Source organism: Equus asinus, chromosome 2 (assembly GCF_041296235.1).
Source record: "Equus asinus isolate D_3611 breed Donkey chromosome 2, EquAss-T2T_v2, whole genome shotgun sequence".
NCBI classification, from domain to species: Eukaryota; Metazoa; Chordata; class Mammalia; order Perissodactyla; family Equidae; genus Equus; species Equus asinus.
The window spans coordinates 145,132,244-145,152,344 of NC_091791.1; the positions used below are offsets into that span (position 1 = coordinate 145,132,244).

Genomic DNA, 20,101 nt, shown 5'->3' on the forward strand with positions numbered 1-20,101 from the left:
GTCAGATATTTATTGAATATCTAGGAAACGCCAGGCTCTGGGAGTGAAATATAAGCAAATAAGGACAAGGTCCCTGCCCTGAGGTGGCTTATCTGAGCAGGAAAGGTGATATTAATAAAGTAAGTGCAACACTTACTTCTAATGATACAGTGTGCGTGGTTGGGGAGCTGCGCAGAGACGTGACAGCATTTAAGAGGTGGATTTAACCTAGGGTAGGGGCTCAGGAAAAGCTTTGCTGAGACAGTAACAGAGGATTGGGGTTGTGAAAGATGATCAGGGTTAAGCAGGCGAAGCAGAGGGGGGAAGAGACCTGTGGAGGGGAGCAGCACAGAGCTTTGGAGCGCCCAAAAGGAAGCCTGTGTGGCTGCAGATCGAGGAGCGGGCCCAGGCGACTAGGGGGAAGGGGAAATAAAGCTCCTGGAACAGAAGGGACCAGAAGAGGGCGGGGAGAGGGCGGCTCCATTTAGAAACTACAATTCCCAGGAAGCACTCGGCAGACGGATGTGAGGTGAGGCGCGAGCCGCGACCTTTGAAGGAAAAAAGGAAGTGCTTCGGCGTCGCGGAGCCGGAGAAGCGGGGGAAGGTAGGCAGGGGCGCGGCGCGGGAGGGGCGGCCGGCGGCGGCGGCGGGTCGCTGTGGCCGCCCGCCGAGCGTCGGGAGACTCCGTGTCGTCACAAGGCGGGGGCCGTTTTCGCGGGCGGAGGCGGCCCGGGCGGGCGCTCGGAGGGCGGGGGCGGGCGGGCCTGAGGCGGCCGGGCGGCCTCGGCCCCCGGTAATCGCATCTTTCCCCGGCGTCTCGTCTGCAGAGGGAGCAGTATGTCCGCGGAAGTCCCCGAGGCAGCCTCCGCGGAGGAGCAGAAGGTGAGTGGGCGCGGGCCCCGGGCCCGGGGAGCCGGGAGGCTGAGCGCCGTCGCGCCGCGGGCCGGGCCTGGCGGGCGGCCTGCTGGGGCCGCGTGCGGAGGGCGCGCCCGGGGCGGAGCGCTGCTGGTGCCGGTGCGCCGCGGCCTCCCGCACGAGCCCTGGGGCTTGGCGCCAGCGTGGTGGCGGGCTGAACGGTGTCCACGTCCTTCCTGAAACTTGCATTATCGAACGCTCCGTGGTGTCGCGTCTTCCCTGAACCACTTAAACATACGTAAAAGCCGAGGACTCAGTCCTTATGCGTGGACCCTAAGGTTTCCTGTGGGCTCCTCTCTGTTAGGAAGTTTGATTTCTCCCTGTACGAACGAACTCTCCAGCTGCTTGTATTGTCTGCGTGCTGTACTCCAGGGGCGGTGTCTCGGGTTGGGCCAGTGAGGCGGGACCTAGGTTGCAATTTCACTTCCAGTCCTTCTTAGCCATGTAACCCTGGTCACTTATGAGCTCTCTAGGCTCCAGTCTCCTCCTCTGTGAAACAAGAATAACAGTACTTGCTTCGTGTGGTGCCTTTGAGGCTTCAAGGACGTGGGTGATTGACAACATTTAGTGCAGTGTGTGCTCAGAAAAGGGAGCGGCTGGGATTCGCATATGGTACTTGATTAAAAATCGAAAGGTCGGAATTGAAACATTTTTACCAACTTAGTTGATCAGGTTTTTCGTGGAAACATAGAAATATTTTGTAAACTGACTTGTAATGTCTTTCTGATGTAGGGAATATGCCCATGAATCAGTGTGATTCAAATTACGAATATAAAGGCCTTAGGTTTTATCTAGGCTAGTGCTTGTCCTTTCCACCATAACTACCCTACCCTCCTGGGTACTTGTGGCTGGCCTGCAAAGTACACAGGTCCATGATATCTTGTTTCCTAAATTGTTTATGGAGAGTTACCAACGCTTTCTCTTAAAAAGTCAAGACGGGATCATTATAAACAGGATTTGGTCTAATGCTTGGATTTTGTAAGGGCTTCTGCTTAATGTTGCACCCATGGTGCTTGTGAGGTTGGAAGTTTGATTAGTGTTCTAAACCCTTTCCATATGTTCTTAACCTTGTTAACTTTTCCTGAGTTGGATGGTTCTATTATAGTATTACTTGTAAAGTGACTGGGAAAAAAAGCAATAACATGAATAATAGGCCATGTTACCGCATTATTCGGGAATATTCCAATGAAAACTATGTTGGATATTTTTCACACTCTGCAAAAAAGTGAACTTTTGGGGCAAAAAATATATATAGTTTAAGAATTATAGTCTTTACCATAATATTAAATATCATTTATTTGTTGTCAACTATTTATCGTGGTGTTCATTATTGCTTGAAACTGAGGAACCCAGAAAAACAACAAACTCATGCCTATGCTGTCTTTTCAACACTGAGATCAATCTTAGGTTTGACTTCTGATCTACAATATAGTGTGCTATGTAATTTTCTTTTATGAGATTTGTTAGTATGTTGCCAAAGTGTAAACTGTTGATTTCTACAGTGTAAATGGTTTTACTTGGAACAGCCTAATTAACAATCTCCTAATGTTAAGGATATCTGGAACATTTTGTCTATTAAAAGTTTAATTCAGGTCCTTTGGTTTTAGGGCTGCTGTCATTAATACCAAAGTGTGTTAGTAATATAATGTCCCTTCTTGAATTAAGGATTGGCTGTAGATGTTAAGTGCCTGTAGCATGGATACCATCCCTAAACATGAGGAAAATGTGCAGAGTCACTATTGTGTACCTATGGGCCAAATCACCTGTTTCTTCTATTTGGAATAATAGTTAGATGACCTAAAAAGTTGAGTTATTGTCTGTATACCCAATTGACCTTTCAATTAAAGCCAAAGTATTCAGCTAAAATACTTTTACGGTTTTGTGGTACGTTAGTCTGTTGCCTCTGAAAAATTAAGCTAAAGAGATGAGCCCTGAATGAAGTTAAGAGCTAAGTTACTATTTCTCTACCCGAGTAGCATGTGCACCCTTGTTAAGAGAAGAAAGCTGTTTAGACCACTTTTTTTTTTTTTTAATATTTATTATATAGATTGGTTTTTGATTTTTGGGGGGTTTTTTTTGGTGAAGAAGATTGGCCCTGAGCTAACATCTGTTGCCAGTCTTCTTTTTGGTTGAGGAAGATTGTTGCTGAGCTAACGTTTGTGCCAGTCATCGTTTATTTTGTACGTGGGACACCACCACAGCATGGCTTGATGAGTGATGTAGGTCCACACTGGGGGTATGAACCCATGAGCCCTGGGCCAGCCCCTAGACTACTGTTTTTTATTGGAATATTAATTAAACAAGTGCAAACATAAAAATAAGTGAATATTCCTATCTCTTTTATACCGCTCTTAAAACTAAAACAAATTAAATAACAAATAAAACCAGTCTAAATTATTAATTCAGTGTGGCATGTTATTTTGCTGAAACTAAATTTCCAACGTATTGAGAATATGATAGCAGTTGTTAAAGTGCAGGAGCTTTTTGAGTATGGCAAGTTAGCCCCCCCAGGCCGTTTGATGACTCAGTTTTCCTTTTTAAAAGTAAGCTATGTGGTCATTTAACTCTAGAGTTGTAGATAGGTCGTTTACATTTTAAATTCAGCTCTGTTTTCTCATTATCCTGGACATTTGGAGTAGTACTGCTGAGTCTCTGTCATAAATGAGAGCTCAGACACAGAAATCACATAGCACTAATTAGATATGGCAATTCAGATACCCTAGAATATGCTTATATTTTTCTGTTAGATTATCACTTAAGTGAAAACAAAACGTTGAAAAATTTTTGACAGAGGCCTCACGGATCTATCATCTGTGAATTCCAGTTTGAATAACACTAAACTAAGACAAGCACGCACTTTGGTCCTGGGGGTGAGAAGAGGCCTGTGGACACATAAAACAGATAATTCTATTTTCGTTGTGAGTATCTTAAGCTCAGGGACCTCTTTTATTCATCTTTTCTCTCATAGCACCTAGCATCCTGCCTGGCGTTGTTCAGAGAATGTTGGTTGAATGAATTTTTCTTGGAACTTTTTGGTTAAAACCATTGCCAAAGAACTATTCCAATACAAACGGCACAGCTAGTACTGCACTTACAGAGAGGAGTAGACCATGGTAGTGGTAGGAAAGCTGAATGACAATACAGGCATGTGTATGTTTATATTTTTGTATATAGATGGCTGTTAAATTTTTTTTTTAAAAGATCCCAATAGCAGGTTTTCTAGAGATTTTATTAGAAGAGTCATCAAATTGAGTTAGTAAGATGTCTTGGAGGAGACTAACTCCAGCAGAGCTCTCAACTAAAATATTTCTGTCAGTTTAAAAGATATGCTTAGTGCTTTTGTGAGTGGTAGAAAAGGAAGAGAAATATTACTTCCATATATCATTAGTAAAGAATGCATGTAAATTGCTTTCCCATTTTTCCCAGATTTTAAAAAATTCGGGTTAATATTGGCGTTTTCTCGGGCTGTTTTGACACTACCTTTGGTAACTAAAAGGCTAAAGAGAGTTTTCAATTCAGCGCACAATGTGCTAGTTTAGTTCGGAGCAATCTAGAGGTAAACCCTCAGAAAAGTTTCAAAATGTTTCTCCTTGCTATCTTAACAGTTTGCTGTACAACAGTAAGTACTATAACATGAAATATTTCAAAGGTAAGCTGATGGTGAAACTACCAGGTGTCAAAGTTTCTTACCTTTATTGAAACAGTTGGAGTATTTGTTCCTTCACTAGACTTATTGAACACCCTTTCAATGCCACGCACTGGGCAAGCAACAAGGACTTACTAAGGCTACAGTATTTTTCCCTGGAGCTTGATAGAATTGGTACCTTCCTGGCAATATCCCAAAGGATTTGTTGGCTTTCATTAATCTTTTCCACTTACTCATCAATGCATCAATGAACATATTGCTGAGCAGATAGAGGAGAATTTGCTTAGAGTGGTCAGACTTTTATTGCTGATGTTGCTGTGTAACTTCTCTGCTGACGGCTTAAAAGTGGTATCAATCATTCAGACTTATTATCAGTGTATGACAGACTACAAAATAATCCTTAATTATTTAAATGTATTTTTGATATGTATGTATTTCTTACCTTGTACCCCACTTACTTACAGAAAGAATATCTAATGTATTTCAATAGAATAGTTCACAAAAATGCAAGTACCTAACATTAGCAAATGTTAGACCCTGTGCTAGGAATAGAGTATACAACGAAGATAATTTTGGGGCATGTGAACCTGTCAAGAGGATAACTGTCATTTACAATACAGTATTCAAGGTTTTCTTGTACATCATAAGCATATATCTCTGTTAAGATAGCCTGGGTTTCTGCCTACCCAGTTTGTAGACTGTAGTTAGAAGTTCCAGAATTCTTTTTTTTTTTTTCAGGATTTTCTTTTCTCCCAAAGCCCCCTGGTACATAGTTGTGTATTTTTAGTTGTGGGTCCTTCCAGTTGTGGCATGTGGGATGCTCCCTCAGCGTGGCTTAATGAGCAGTGCTGTGTCCGCGCCCAGGATTTGAACTGGGGAAACCCTGGGTCACCGAAGCAGAGCGCTAGAACTTAACCACTCGGCCACGGGGCCAGCCCCAAGTTCCAGAATTCTAATGATGCTTCTTCTGTCCCCTCCCTCAAGTTATTACCAGCATAGGAACCACTCAGCTAAATGAATCCACTCACATTCCAGCATCTATTTCTAAAAAGTAGTAAAATTGCTGTATAATACAAAGGCTTCTTGGAGAATAAAATTTCAAAACCAGATTTAAATTTTTAAAAATACTTTCTTCTTGGTTGTCATTTCCCGCCTTTGTTGATCCTCTCCATTGTTTCTTTGTTTTCTGTTCATTAATTTCTGCTTTTTATTTTTTTCTATTCTCTTTGGGTTCCGTTCTTTGTCTGACTTCTTAAGTTAGATGCATAGCTCATTGAGTTTTAGTTTTCATCTCTAATATAAGCCCTTAAGGGACACTTGTATCCCACAAGCTTGGTATATGTAGAATTTTCGTTATCAGTGAGTTCCAAGTATTTTTTTTATTCCCATGATTACTTAAATAATCATGAATTATTTAGTAATGTATTTTAATTTCCAAATGACAGGGATATATAAACTTTTTTTGACCTTTAACCTAATGCATTGCATTTATAGATGGTGGTCTGGATGAAAATGGTTAAGACTTGCTTTATGGCCTAGTATTTAGTCAATTTTTCTATTTGTGCTTTAGAAGAATATGCATTTCCTAATTGTTAGGTGCAGAATTAAAATCAAATATCTTGACTACTTTGTCTTTTTCATCAATAATTGAGGAAGGTGTGTCAAAATCTATTTTGAATAGACTTGTCAGTTGCTCCCTGTAATTGTTAGTTTTTGCTTTATATATTTTGAGGCTTTTTTATTAGAGGCGTGACTATTTAGATCCTCTGCATCCCTAATAATGCTTTGGCCTCAAAGTCTGTGTTATCTGAGACTGGTATAGGTGCACTAGCTTTGTTTCTGTGAGCATTTGCCTGCTGTGTTGGTTTTGTTTTTCCATATCGTTACTTTCAACTATGTACTTATACTTAGATTTTTTTTTGTACTCAGGAAGTAGCTAGATTTTATTTTAAATCCAGCCGCTAGATTTGGATGGACAGTTTATCAGTCCATTTATGTTTGTTGTGGTTATTGACATAGTGAGATTTGTTTCTACCATCTTACATTTTGCTTCTTTTTGGTCTTAATTTTTTTTTTTTCCTTTCTTGCCATCCTCCCTCTTTTTTTTTTTCGAATTTTCTTTTCTTCTTCCATTTTACCTCCAGTATTAGTTTAGAAGTTGTGTACTTTATTTCTGTTATTTTATTGATTCCCCATGAAATTTTGTGATGCATCCATAACTGAAGAAAATGTAAAATTATCATAAACTCTTTTCTAAATGATACAGAACCATAGAACACTTAAACTCTAAAAATACTATACTTTTATATAGTATTTTTGTTCTGTCCATTTTTAACCTCACATTTAAGACATTAAAATTAGAAAAGTGATATGTCACTTACATCTCAATAAAGCTGGGGGAAAAATTAGAAAAGTGACTTGTTTGTCAGAATACATGCATGTATACTAATTGCTTTGTTTATTATTCTATATCTCAAACATTTTTTGGGATTTATTTTCATTCTAGCTGAAATAAATGTTTAGGAATTCCTCTGAAGGATGTCCAGAAACATGCAATCACACCAAATTCTGTGTCCCCTTTTATATTTCTTAACATGGCTATAGGGATAAATTGCTTATTTTCCTGATTTTATCATTCAGTGTCTTGTCTGGAAAATAGAAACCACTTTGGGTATTTCAAACAGAAAAGGATGTGATTTAGAGAATTAGATTACAAATTATTAGAAAGGATAGAGGAGCAAAAGAGGGAAGATGATGTTTTCAGAGGTGAGGGATTGCAGACAGCTGTTGACCCTGCCAGAGTGAGCACTGTTCCGAGCCCATTGTCCTCTACCCCGACTCTCCTGTAGCTGCTCTGTGCCCCTCTACAGCAGCTCACAGGGCCTGCAGCTGTCTGCACATTGTTGGTGGCATCACCAGGAACAGAATGGGTTCTTTTTCCCGTGCCTTTCGATGTGCTGTAGGTGCCATTGGCAGAACCTAATGGAATTGAGTCTGGGAAGTGTGTTTCAGGCTTCTAACTGTAGTGATTCAGGGGAGTGTTTAGAGAAGGGTAAGTGTGGGCTGAATGCCAATGGACAGAGTCTGCCACCTGATGTGTTATTTATACTTCACTCCACAGGCAAATCTGTGGCTGCGTCAGAATGTTGGTAAACAGCCAAGCATTTGAACTTATCAGTAAGGTCCTTGAACTGTCTACATGTGCAGAAGCTTAAGAATGTTTGTGTGATCCATGAGAAGTATTATTGACATCTTGATGATATTTAACTATATTTAAAAAATATAGCTTTGGTCATATTTTTCCCCCTTTTGGTGTCATATGCAGCTGAAATTCTGAATCCAGCTACAAATTTGCAACTGGCAAGTACTTGCCATTGTGCCGTGTATTCAGCAAGAGAGTTCAAGAATTGATTTGTTTTTCTAGGACACAGGTAAATCCATTCTAAACCTAAATGATATTTTCACCTGTGGTTGCTATTTTGCCCAAAAGTTTTCTGTAGTAAACTATTTTAGCTTAATTGAGCATGCTTAATATTATATATAAATATATAAATGTATTCCGTATTAAGAAAATAAGAGGATGCCAGCTAAGATGGTATATTGTGTACAATTTTCCCCCCTCATATGTAAAATGGGGGAAACCTGAAGAAACACTGCAAATTACGGAAAGTTGTTACTACTATACCAGAAATTTTCAGGAATCTCTCTTAGATACAGAGAACTGATGATTCAAATCAAACACGGGAAGAAGTGGAGAGCCCTCATTTCCTGGCCCAAGAAAGCTAGATGGTTTTAGTGGAAATGGGGACTCAGTTAACACTCTAATTTGAAAGTGCTGAAACTGAAAGGCTGTAATCAGGTTGGATTCCTTTTCAACCCACTTTCAAATGTAATGTCAACCAATTTAAAAAACAACTGTGCAGGGGAACCAAGAGTAGATCCCTCCTCCCAGTTCCACTTCTGAGTTGCAGTGCTGTGATTGCCCTGGAGCTACAGTAGATGCCTCCTGGGAAGGCTGAGCCCCAGAGAAGAAACTGCCGTGACCCAGCCCCCCTTCTTACACTAAACTGGTAACCTCAAATTTATATTCTTTCTCCAGCTTTTGTGATCAGTACAATGTAGTCATATTTTATATGGGGTTAGGTTCTAAAGTTAGTAAGGCAAAAATTACATATAACTAAGTTCATCCTTGAAAAAATCCAACGAATTGGAGACTGCCCCATCAGTTCTCAGTAGGTCAATTAGTCACTTTTTTGTTTAGTGTTTGAACAGATGGCTGGGCTGATTGCCAGCTGAGGTAGTAGACTTGTGTTGTGGGCGCTGAATATTTAAACACTGGAATGATAAACAGTATGTTGATATGCTTACATTCTCAAAGATACCCAGGGATTGAGACCATCATGGGAACAGCAGGTTTGCATCACACACCTTACCCTTGAGCTCTCCCTGGGGCGTACCCTTCTTGAGTGGAATGACTGGCAGAATCCCTGCTGCTGTTTAGAGTCTCTATCTCTGGCTGAGCACACATAGTTGAATTTTGTGTACATCAATGAATGAATGATGTGACCACTGTAAAAAGACTGAAAGTCAAAATAGATGCGTGAAACTGCAGCATAAAGGAGGAAAGTAAAACATTTGAAGCAGAAGGGAGCATACACATAAAAGAAGCCCCTTAGGAGAAGTATATTTGACAGCAGCAGCTTTTATTCTCAAAATCCTCCAAGATGAAAATGAGAAGATGTAATTACACATGAGGAAGCTATTCAAGATGAAGGAGATATTGACAATATGTAAGGTGAATAAAGCTGATTATAAAACATGTATGAATATAATTTGAGGAAAATATATACAAAACTTAATGTGAGGTTGTTTCTCCAGTTCCTAAATTGATAAATGATTACTTGCTGTACGAGAATGGTGGGCTTGGCATTTATGGATTTAACAGTCTTGCTTTTTGACTATTCATTAATAACCTGGAAGAATCGAGATCTGCGGAGGATGTGATTTTGCTGAGCTGTATGCAGAAATGTGTCCATTAGCCAGAAAGTGCATCTTGCCGTTGCCCAGTCTTCTCTGTCGGGGCAGCTCTGTTTTCCTTATTCTTTCTTCTGCAGTACTTGCCATAAAGTGGTAAACACTGCTTCTCTAAAAATGTGTAACTTGGGAAGAAAGTAGTCTGTATATCAAGACTAGTATTAAAAGTGAATAGCCTTAATATACTGACAGTCCTTGGTCAGAAAATACATTTTTTGGGGCCGACCAGGTGGTGTAGTGGTTAAGTACACATGCTCTGCTTCAGTGGCCCAGGGATAGGGGGTTCGGGTCCTGGGCGCAGACCTACCCACATTCATGAAGCCATGCTGTAGCAGCATCCCACATACAAAATAGAGGAAGATTGGCACAGATGTTAACTCAGGGCCAATCTTCCTCACCCAAAAAAATAAATAAATAAAATAGATTTTTGCTACATTAAAGAATGGAATCTTTGGCATGAACAGTGTCATTAAATATGGGGGGGAAATTAGGCAATAATATACACAGATGTGAAGATTGATGAAAATGTTTCTCTCCTTTACAAATATCAAGGTCTTCTTTATTGAGTTATTAAGGGAAAATGTGTGGGAAAGTAAGCTGCTGTTAATTTCCATTAAAGAATCTCAGGAGCTTCCAGTCGCCCGTGATTTTGGCTAAACAGGAACTCAAATCTTTTGTATTTTAACAGTATTAAGACAGTTCTCTAAATATAGGCAAAGAACTGATAGTTCCATAGAAGGTGACTGACTATAAATGTGTTATACATAACTGGAAAGTAATGGCAAGCAAGACTTCAGAGCTGAGCTGTCTTGATATTTTTATCCAGTGTGTGGGGTGTTACACATGCATCACAGCTATAATAGAACTATCACATGGATCATTTGAAAAACAAGATAGAGATGTTTTAAAAGCTTCTGTGCTAGATTTCTTAATCAGATGCTGCGTTATTGGGCATTTGACAACTAAAGTCAGAATCCAGGTATCAAAAAGGTGAATTATTTTAAATTACTGAATTGTAATAGAGAAGTAATTTATTTAAAAATTATTTCAGGAAATGGAAGATAAGGTGACTAGTCCAGAGAAAGCTGAAGAAGCAAAATTAAAAGCAAGGTATCCTCATCTGGGACAAAAGCCTGGAGGTTCAGATTTCTTAAGGAAACGACTGCAGAAAGGGGTAAGTTCTCAGGTGTAATCTTCAGCATTTAAGCCTGTGAACTCACTGTGCCAGTAGTGATTGTGAAATGGGTATCTGCGTGTCTAGCTCTGTCCCTTACCCTGTATATATGTGTGAAATGTTTTTTCCAATGTTTTATACTGTTCATTCTGTAAATAGGTAGGATGAGAATCTACAGCTCTATCACTTTTAACTATAAACGATTTTAAGCGTTTAGAAAGGTGCAGATAATAATATAACAGAACCCATGTCCTCACCACCCAGATTTAATGTGTTAATACTTTGCCACATTGACTTCAGTTTTATCTTTGTAAGAAAGAAAATGTAGATATAGTTGAAACCTACCTTAAGTGTATGTGTATATACCCTTTCTCTCTTCTCCAAAAGCAACCACTATCCAGAAGTTGGTATTCATCCTTCTGTCCATATTTTTTAACTTTTACCTGTTTTAAAGGTGATTTCCACACAATATCCAAAAGCTTAAAATACTTTTTATTTGGATGAAATAATCACTTATAAAAGCATAGCTTACTATCTCCTTTACATAATACATTTCACAGTTAGAGAGTTACTCTAATACAATTTATATATTGTAATTTTAGTAGTTTATTGAAAACATTTTTTCAGAATCTTATTACCATACTTTGTGAGGTAGAAACCATTATTTCTCAATAATGAGTTTTGAATTGAGATAATGCTACATGGTTGTTCCTTAGATTTTCTGTTCTAACCCCTTCCTTTGTTTATAAAAAATTAAAAGGCTCTATCTTCGGTTTAAGCACATTTGAGTTATTAACCGTAGAAGGAGCAGGGAAGGATAAAATACTACTTACGGAAGAGAATTATTTATTGAATCAGATGCCAAGTCATGTTTGTCCTTAAATAAATACCTTACATATACTGGTATCTGCTGCTTGCTTACAAAAACATGTCTGTGTGTGTGTGTGTGTGTGTGTGTGTTTACGTGTGTATATTAGCTGTGGTTATGTATGGATTATTTCCTCAAATAAACCAAATTTCAAAACAACATTTTTTCCAGTGTTAGTGAGATACGACATTGCATAAATTTAGGGTGTACAATGTGGTGATTTGATACATGTACATATTGCCACAATAAGGTTAGTTAACGCATCTTTTACATAATTACCGTTCTGTTGTTATATTAAAGCCCTACTCATAGCACTTTTCAAGTATACAATTCAATATTGTTAACTATAGTCACCATGCTATGTGTTAGATCCCTGGAACTTAGTCATCTTATAATTGGAAGTCTGTACCGTTTCACCAACATCTCCCCATTTTCCCTACCCCTCAGCCCCTAGCAAGCACTCCTCTCCTCTGTTTCTATGAGTTTGATGTTTTTAGATTCCACATATAAGAGAGATCATACACTATTTGTCTTTCTACCAAAAGAATATTTTAACAAATTATTTTTTAAAGTGGCAAAATAATAGAATATTTTTTTATTTTACATGAAAGAATAACAGTCACAGCTTTGAAATAATAGGATGACAAGGAAGAATTATACCAATATATAAAAATGTAAAACCTCTGTCCTGTGAGAAGTAATTAACTGGGAAAACTAATACAAAACTGATAGTAAAAAAAAAAATTTGTAAGGCTCTTTAAAGTATACAGGAAAAACATTAAGCTGCCCCAGAGAAAGGATTTTTTTTTTTTTAATTGGCACCCGAACTAACATCTGTTGCCAGTGTTCTTTTTACTTTCTTCCCAAAGTCCCCCAGTATGTAGTTGTGTATTCTAGTTGTGGGTCCTTCTAGTTCTGCTATGTGGGACGCTGCCTCAGCATGGCCTGATGAGTGGTGCTAGGTCCATGCCCAGGATCTGAACTGGCGAAACCCTGGGCCACTAAAGTGGAGTGTGTGAAGTTAAGCACTTGGCCATGGGGCCAGCCCCCTAGATAAAGGATTTTGACGGAGGAAATATGGTTATTAAACACAGAGAAAAATATCTTGATAGACATCAGTGAAATGTAAATTAGAACAATCATACCATATTATATACACTCACCTAAATTAAAATATTTAAAATAATACCCACTGGTGAGGTTGAAGTTCAATATTGCTAATATGCTCTTTGCTATGTGTAGCATTTAAAATTACTACTCTCATTTTGGAAAGGGATATGGATCAAGATTTATAAAAATGTTCATATTCTTTGAATGAATAATCTCTTGTGAATTCATCTAAGTATAATTCAATATAAGGAAGAAGTCTCAAGTTTGAAGATATTCTTTGTAGTTTAACTATAATTAGAAGCAGCACCACTATTCAGTAGCAGAGAAATAGTTAAATAAATTGTGATAAGTCAACAAAATAGAATATTGTGTGATCATCTAAAAGCATATGAAGACCATAATATAGGGGATAAATTGGAAAAGCAAAATGAGAAGCATGTTCATTACAAATCTAGGTATGTAGAATGTATTTGTACTGACTCTCATTTTCAGAATGTCCCATCAGGTGTGGTTTTAGTTATGAAATAAATTATATTGTTGTCTTTGACTATTATTGTTGGGATTTGGGATTTAACTTTTAGTGTTTACAAAGGTTTTCTCCTTTGCTCATCAGTAGCGTAATTTATGCTAACAGGCTTTCTTCCAACATTTGGGCTGTTGTCTCTAATTTCCTCTTGCTTCAACCATTTTTTACATTTTAAGTATCTTGGAGTTGCCAATGAGAAAATGCCGCTTGAATCAAGAAACAATTATATAGAATTTGAGAAGGGAGCTTTTGAATGATTCTGTTTTTACCAAAATTATCAATGAATAAGCACTTTTATATTAGGGAAATGAAATCTTATATTCAATTGTATCATTTCTTACTATGTTAAAAGAGTTTTGTTTTTTTTTAAGATGTCTAGGTTACAGGGTCCTGGGTTTTAGTTTTCCTCTGTCATAATAGCAGGCTGGCAAGTTACCGTAGTATCTTTAAATAGTTTCTTCTTCATTTGAGAGGGTTGGTTAGATATTATTTATGTCAGGTCCATTTCTCTTTTACTGTAGTTGGTAATGTTATTATGATACCTCTTTTAGGCTTTTAACAATATAACATGTACACAGTGACGTATGGACTGTCAAAACTGGGAAAGATATCAAGAAGCAGTCTGGCCCATGTTTTTTTATATTTGTCAAGTTTGTGAAGTCCCGAGAAAACTGGGGGTCCAGTTTTAAGAAGCATGGCTTTAAAAGTTAAATATTGTCACTTTAGGTGATCACTTAGTGTCAGTGTAATTATAAACACTGATGTAAGTGTGGCCCCTAGATTTGGGTGGGAGGAGGCTTTTAGAAGAATGCCATCCAGATAATGCAGACTGTTTTGTTAATTTTTAAAGATTTTCACTTAAAAACTCAAAATTTAAAAATTCTTTAAGACAGCTAATACTGCCTTCTTAGACTGTATCTGTCCCAATGTGACAGGCAGTAATGTTCACCCCATCCTTGGAACAGTTAAAATTATTAAGCATTGATTTTAGTTTTGTTTCTAGCCACACTAAATAAATTTAATTCCTTTTCCCCAAGCAGAGTAGCCTAATCTACAATTAAGTGAGATCCCCTTATGATGAACTTTTGCTTACTATAAAATAGGTATCATTGGAAACTGACTTTATTACATTGGGAAAAATCCACCTAAAATTTGTAGTGTGTTAAATTTCTGTTTGTGCGTTTGACCCAGTAAAGTATTTGGCAGCCTGCTTTGTTCTCTAGAGGCTATTAAACTTCAGAAGTAGCTCTCTAATATAATGCGGTGCATCAGAAGTTCTGAGATTTCGTTTTCACTATACTCATTTTAAAACATGCAGAAATGAAGCTGCAGCAAGCCTTAGAAGGGCCTGGTCCAAGTTTCCTTGTTACTGTTCAATGTGTTACATGAACAGTGACGCTGGAAAAGCTATTTGTAATGTTAGACCCTTTGGCCTTAGGCCAGATCTGACTTATCAAAGAATAGTTCCTGGTGGGAGGCAGCTGATGAGACCTTTTCCCAGGCCACTCAACAATTTTGTACAAATCTCTGAGTTTCCAGCGACTTCATTTACCATGTGAGGTATCCCTGAAGTCTCAAAGAGAATATTTATAGTTTTCTCCCCTTCACCCTTTGTCCAGGGCCTCATCTCATTTCTGGATTATTCCCTCTTGCCTACCCTAGACAGAGGTTCCCCTCTTTTGAGCTCCCATGACACTTCCTCTACTTAAAACAGTATAATGGTTGATTTACCTGACTCTTCATCTTTGTGTCTCTCTCCAGGATTCACACAGTGCCTCAGGTATAGCAGGCACTTTCAGTGAAGGTTGGCTAAACGTGATAGGTGGAAGTCAGAACCCAGGCAAATTCATTTGTTTTTACTCTGGAACAGATTACTCATGTAGATTGGCAATATTAAGGTTGATCTTTAGCTCTCATCACAATTTCTATTTTAATGATAAAGGGTATGGTTGTTACCTTGTCCATCCCTTCAAAAAAAAAAAAAAGCAATGGTTGTACTTATTCAGTGTGTTAAGTGGAAAATGATGGAGGTGTAGGATAGGGATGTGCATTTTAAGTGATAATTTGTAATGAGTTTATTTCTCTCATTACCCTAGCATTTATATCGTAACCTTAATTTTGATTCTAGTGAACTGCTCTCATTCAAATAAATGATTTAAATCCTTGCAGAAATGTTTGTCCTAGATGACAGAGTAGCAGCAACTATAAATAATAGTTTTAATAAATGAAAGCTTGATTGAAAGTGGGTGGCACATTCTAAATGCAAGTTGGTGAATTATGTGTTTTTCAAAATCATTTCAGCAAGAATTTCAGCCTGATTTTTTCATTAGTAAAAGGTTTGCATTTTACTTTTTAAGTCCAGGACTGTTCATTCCCAGATAGATTGATGAGGAAGTTGATGTCAAACTCTAGTCTGATTTCTTTTTTTTTTTTTTTTTAATTTCCAGCAAAAATATTTCGATTCTGGGGATTACAACATGGCTAAAGCAAAAATGAAGAACAAGCAACTTCCCACTGCAGCTCCGGATAAGACAGAGGTCACTGGCGACCACATTCCCACTCCACAGGACCTTCCTCAACGGAAACCATCCCTTGTTGCTAGCAAGCTGGCTGGCTGATGAAAGAGCCGAACTGCATGAATCTTGTAATTCCCATTGTTTCTCCTTCATATGTCACTTCTCCGCTTTTTATTTCCTTTCATTCACTGAGTCATTTGAGAGTGACAGCTTTGCAGGTAGCGGTAGTGTGTGCTGCTGTTGTAAGGGAATATACACGTGTAGAAGTTTTGATTAGTTGAACAGTGCACTGATGAAAACATGTTAGAGCAACATTAAGTAATCTACTTGAAAATAATTGTGTATATTACCTAACTCCTAGTGTAGGACTGGTTCTAACAAGTAACAAGCAAATTTTACACTTCTAATGTTTTGGCTTTCCTTAGTTCATCTTAATTACAGCTTTGTATGTTATTCTTATTTAATATAACCTCTCTTGTATTGATTTCTTCTGTATTTTCCTTTTGGATTTTGTAAAACAGAAGTTTAAGACCACAAGTTGGAAGAAAGGTCACATTTTGAACACAAATAGTTGGGGCTCCAAATGATTTGTGTTTCTGTGCTTGAACTTGAATGGCCTTAAACCTGTTTCAGCTTTAACAATAGAATTTTACTTGGGCAATATTTGCCCATTCTGGTGTATCTTCTGTGACCCTAGTGCTTAACAGCTGCCATTGAAGCTAGTATTCTTATTCAGTTCTATAATGTTAGAATACCTTTTGTTGTTGAAGATGTGAATGAAGTGTGCATGTGCATCGACTGTTAAATTCACTTTTGTGCCATTTTTGTAAATACAGTAGTTTTGCACAACCTCTCATAAACGTCTGTATTAATTTCACATGTTAAAAAGTAGATGCTGTGCCAACCAGAAGCACAAGAGCTCCTCCACAAAACTCTGTGTGTCATTAGAGCTTTTGTATAGTAAGAGTAGTTTACCATCTTGGGCTTATAGAATACCAAACAGAAATCTTTGTTCAGTCTGCCATAGACAAGCTTTTTCATTTGTTACTAATACCCATGACATTCAGTGGCCTTGTGCAAATATGATATGTTGCTTAGGCATATCTTTTGTCCTATGCAGAACATTTCGTTTTGACTTTTATGAAAATTGCAATCCATGTAATTTATATAAACTTTTTTAATGTAGAAACTTTTTACTTGAGTCAAATTTTGGGGACACTAGAATAAAAGGCTTCGATATTCTGCCTCCGGTGGCCCCTCCCTCCTTTTTTTCTTGCTTCTTTCACTCAAATCCTGTTGGGCTGTGCTGTTCAGTCTATTCAGAAGCATAGGTGTCTGTATCCTTACTCTTGAAATTTGCTCTGCTGAATGCTGTGTTTTATAACGATGTTTTCCTTATAATTTCTCAGCTGTTAACTACTCTTAATCCTGTATTATTACTAATATTTGACAGTTGTTTAAATAAAAGGAACTTTATAATGAAACAAATACTTGAGAAGACTGGCCCAGGAACCTATGTCAGGATGAGCTGAATTCTGGTAAATAATTTGAATTATAATGAGCTAAGTGAATTTGCCTGTGACAATTAATTTACATAATAGGTGGAACATAGTCATATTAAAATATTTAGATATTTTGCTTCTATAGATGTCACTTTAATAAAATATCAATTTCATTTTACTTGTGGTTTATCTAGTTAGTAAGAACTGTAACAGACTTTATGGGGACAAATTTGCTGCTCTTTTAGGAGCTATTCCCATAAGTTGTTGTAAGGCTGTAGCATGATAATGAGGATCAGTAGCCTGAGATGATAGTATTTTCCTCTTCATCTTTGACTCGCGCAGGGCCTCCCCTCGTGTGGATCCAGGCATCTTTTCTGGATCTTGGCTCCATTTGTATACCTGCTTTCCTGTGACCCCAAATCATCATAGACGGTGCCTTGAATATGGCACCTGCACTTAAAGGCTGCCTAGCACTCTGAGGAAAGCTTGCTGATTGTTTTCCTGCTCCACCCACCCCAAAAGGCGAAAAAGCAACAGAATCAGTAATGTGCTAATTTGTAATTTTAAGGATCATTTACGTATATAAATATATTTGTAATGGGAACAAGTAGGTTATTCCACAATATTGTATAATCATTGTAGGATTGATTTAAGAATTACAAAATACCCCAAAGTAGAATTTCTGTAATATCTAGTCTTTTTTTAATGAATATTTGCAAGCTATCACCATTAAATTCACACATCAGACAAGATAAATCTGAAAGATCAGAGACCATGTTATTCTTGGACTTAAACCATAATAGGACTCCTATTGTGGTTTGCGACAAGTGCTGTAACCTCTGAGTTTTAGTTTGTAAAATACAATGCTAATATTTAACCTACCTCAAAACTTGTTGAGGATCTGTGAAATACTGAATAAGTGCCCAAAATAAAATATTGATTGTCTTTTTATTAAAAGTAAATTTCCTCATTACACCAACCTGCCTTCTGTAAGTTCACAGTGCTTAAAATCTCAGGATTTTCCATTAGGAAAGACCTGTCACTAAGGATTTGTAGGTATAATCGCTTAGCCTCCATTTTTGGTGCTCGGGATAGAGAGGTTTAAACTTTTCTGTTCTGTCTCAAAGCTCAGTTTATTTAAGACGTATTTGCAGGCCGTGTTTTACCAGTGCTTGAATGAAGAGTTTAACCAGATGAGCTTAATCATCCATTTCTATGATTTCAGAGTTGTGGTTTGAGAAATGGCTAATTTTAATCAGTGTCCCGTTTATTATCAGTTAATGTCGGGGTAAACTGAAGTTCGAGATAAAACATATTTCATGAAAATTGGCTGAAGTCCAAAATAAATTATCTGATGTTTCATGTTCCATAGCTCCTACTGTGATAGTACAGTTTTAAGAAACATTTCATTTTTAAAGGCTACATCTGACTAAAACAAGGAAAGTTCTTGGCATGTTGGGATAATAAGGATTGTTGGATTGTTTTTGATGAGCTAGAAGGAGCACGTTTGCAGTCTATTTACAAGTTATTCAATACTCTTGTTTTGTTGACCTAAAAATAAGTCTTAACTGTTCATCAAGGCAGGCCTGGTAAGGTCTCTACTTGTTATTACTTCAACAGTTGGAATTAGTTGCTCTTTTTACTTGATGTAATGAAATTATACCTCTGAATTTTTATTTATACTTTTTACTAAATTAGACATATATTCTTTCTTGATCCCAATTAGTGAAATTTTATCAAAGCCAAAATGTAATCTCTACTTAAATTGTGCTCTAAACTTGTTTGGTGATCCAGAGGCAGGTAGTCTATACGAAGAGCACACCTGAGTGGCAACTAAAGCAGCTTCGCTGGTGGCCTTTTTACATTCCTCAACTTTCAAATACATTTCTTCCAGTTGTCATCTTTTTTCACCTCATCTTACTTTACCCCCCATCCCTGCTTATTTCTTAAGCTCCCTGATGGCATTCATTAAATGGTTTTTAGGGCTGATGAATTATCAATCCTTAACATCCTTCCTAGTATGCCACAATTAAGAACACGTTTTTAATTTTCTAAAACACTATCCTAATCTGGATATGACTGATTTGAGCCACTGTCCTAACTCTGCAACTCAGCACGCACTGCCGGTCTCCATATTGCTTCCTGACTCACCACACCTTGTAAAACTGGGCTCAAGGAAATCTCATTTTGAGATTGTTAATCTAAGGATAAAAACACTGATTTCAAAACTCATTTGTAGTTTCAGCCTTTTAAGTAAGTAGACCTGTGGGTTTTATTCTGCAAATCACTGGTGGTCGTGATAACTGTTAATGTATGTTTGTATTGTGTTACTCATAACTAAACAGCATTTGAAAGAAAACATCTAATTCCTTTAATATGCCCTCAAATCTGTTACTGCATCTCTGTCATTTGTGATGCAATAGGACACTTTGCCTGTATTAAAAGGGCCAAGAGTAAATGCCTTTTTTGTTGAACATGACTATAAAGTTGGCAGTTAATGCTGAAATTTGTTAAATAGCCCTTCCAAAATTATATTTGTGAAATATACAAAAAATAAATTGATCTACTTAATTTCTATTGATTTAATTTGCAATTTTTGTCTCATTTAAGTATTATATTGTTTTTCAGTATATTTTCTGAAGTTGATCCCTTTAGATTTCACCTATTACATGCAGAAAGAATTTGACTATTAGTTTTAAATTTTGTTTTAATTTAAATAATGTGTTAATGAGATCCTTCCAGTCTAACTTATATTTGTGAAGGTTTTGTTAGTAAGGTAACATTAACTGTTTGCAGATTGTGAGTCTTCTCCATCTCAGGTATAAAACACT

At 37.5% G+C, this 20,101-nt stretch overlaps 1 protein-coding gene across 4 annotated transcripts; it reads left to right on the forward strand.

Moving 5' to 3' along the window:
* The first annotated feature begins 488 nt into the window (after nt 1–488).
* Nucleotides 489–19,851, forward strand: ARPP19 (cAMP regulated phosphoprotein 19). Of its 4 annotated transcripts, XM_044764876.2 has the most exons (4): nt 489–583; nt 807–861; nt 10,626–10,748; nt 15,700–19,851. In XM_044764876.2, exons 2-4 carry the CDS (start codon nt 817–819, stop codon nt 15,868–15,870), a joined length of 339 nt encoding a protein of 112 aa, XP_044620811.1. In that variant the 5' UTR covers nt 489–583; nt 807–816; the 3' UTR covers nt 15,871–19,851. The 4 variants fall into 4 exon arrangements, with proteins under 4 accessions (XP_044620811.1, XP_070357545.1, XP_014706022.1 ...); XM_070501444.1 differs by lacking the exon at nt 807–861 and having other exon boundaries at nt 501–583; XM_014850536.3 differs by lacking the exons at nt 489–583; nt 807–861 and adding an exon at nt 7,871–7,971.
* The last annotated feature ends 250 nt before the right edge of the window (nt 19,852–20,101 follow it).

Bases quoted from the DNA above. Each gene is read 5' to 3' on its own strand.
- ARPP19 (XM_044764876.2), top strand. From the start codon at position 817: ATGTCCGCGGAAGTCCCCGAGGCAGCCTCCGCGGAGGAGCAGAAG. The intron at 862-10,625 runs GTGAGTGGGCGC...AAATTATTTCAG, and splicing joins CCTCCGCGGAGGAGCAGAAG to GAAATGGAAGATAAGGTGAC. The intron at 10,749-15,699 runs GTAAGTTCTCAG...TTTAATTTCCAG, and splicing joins GGAAACGACTGCAGAAAGGG to CAAAAATATTTCGATTCTGG.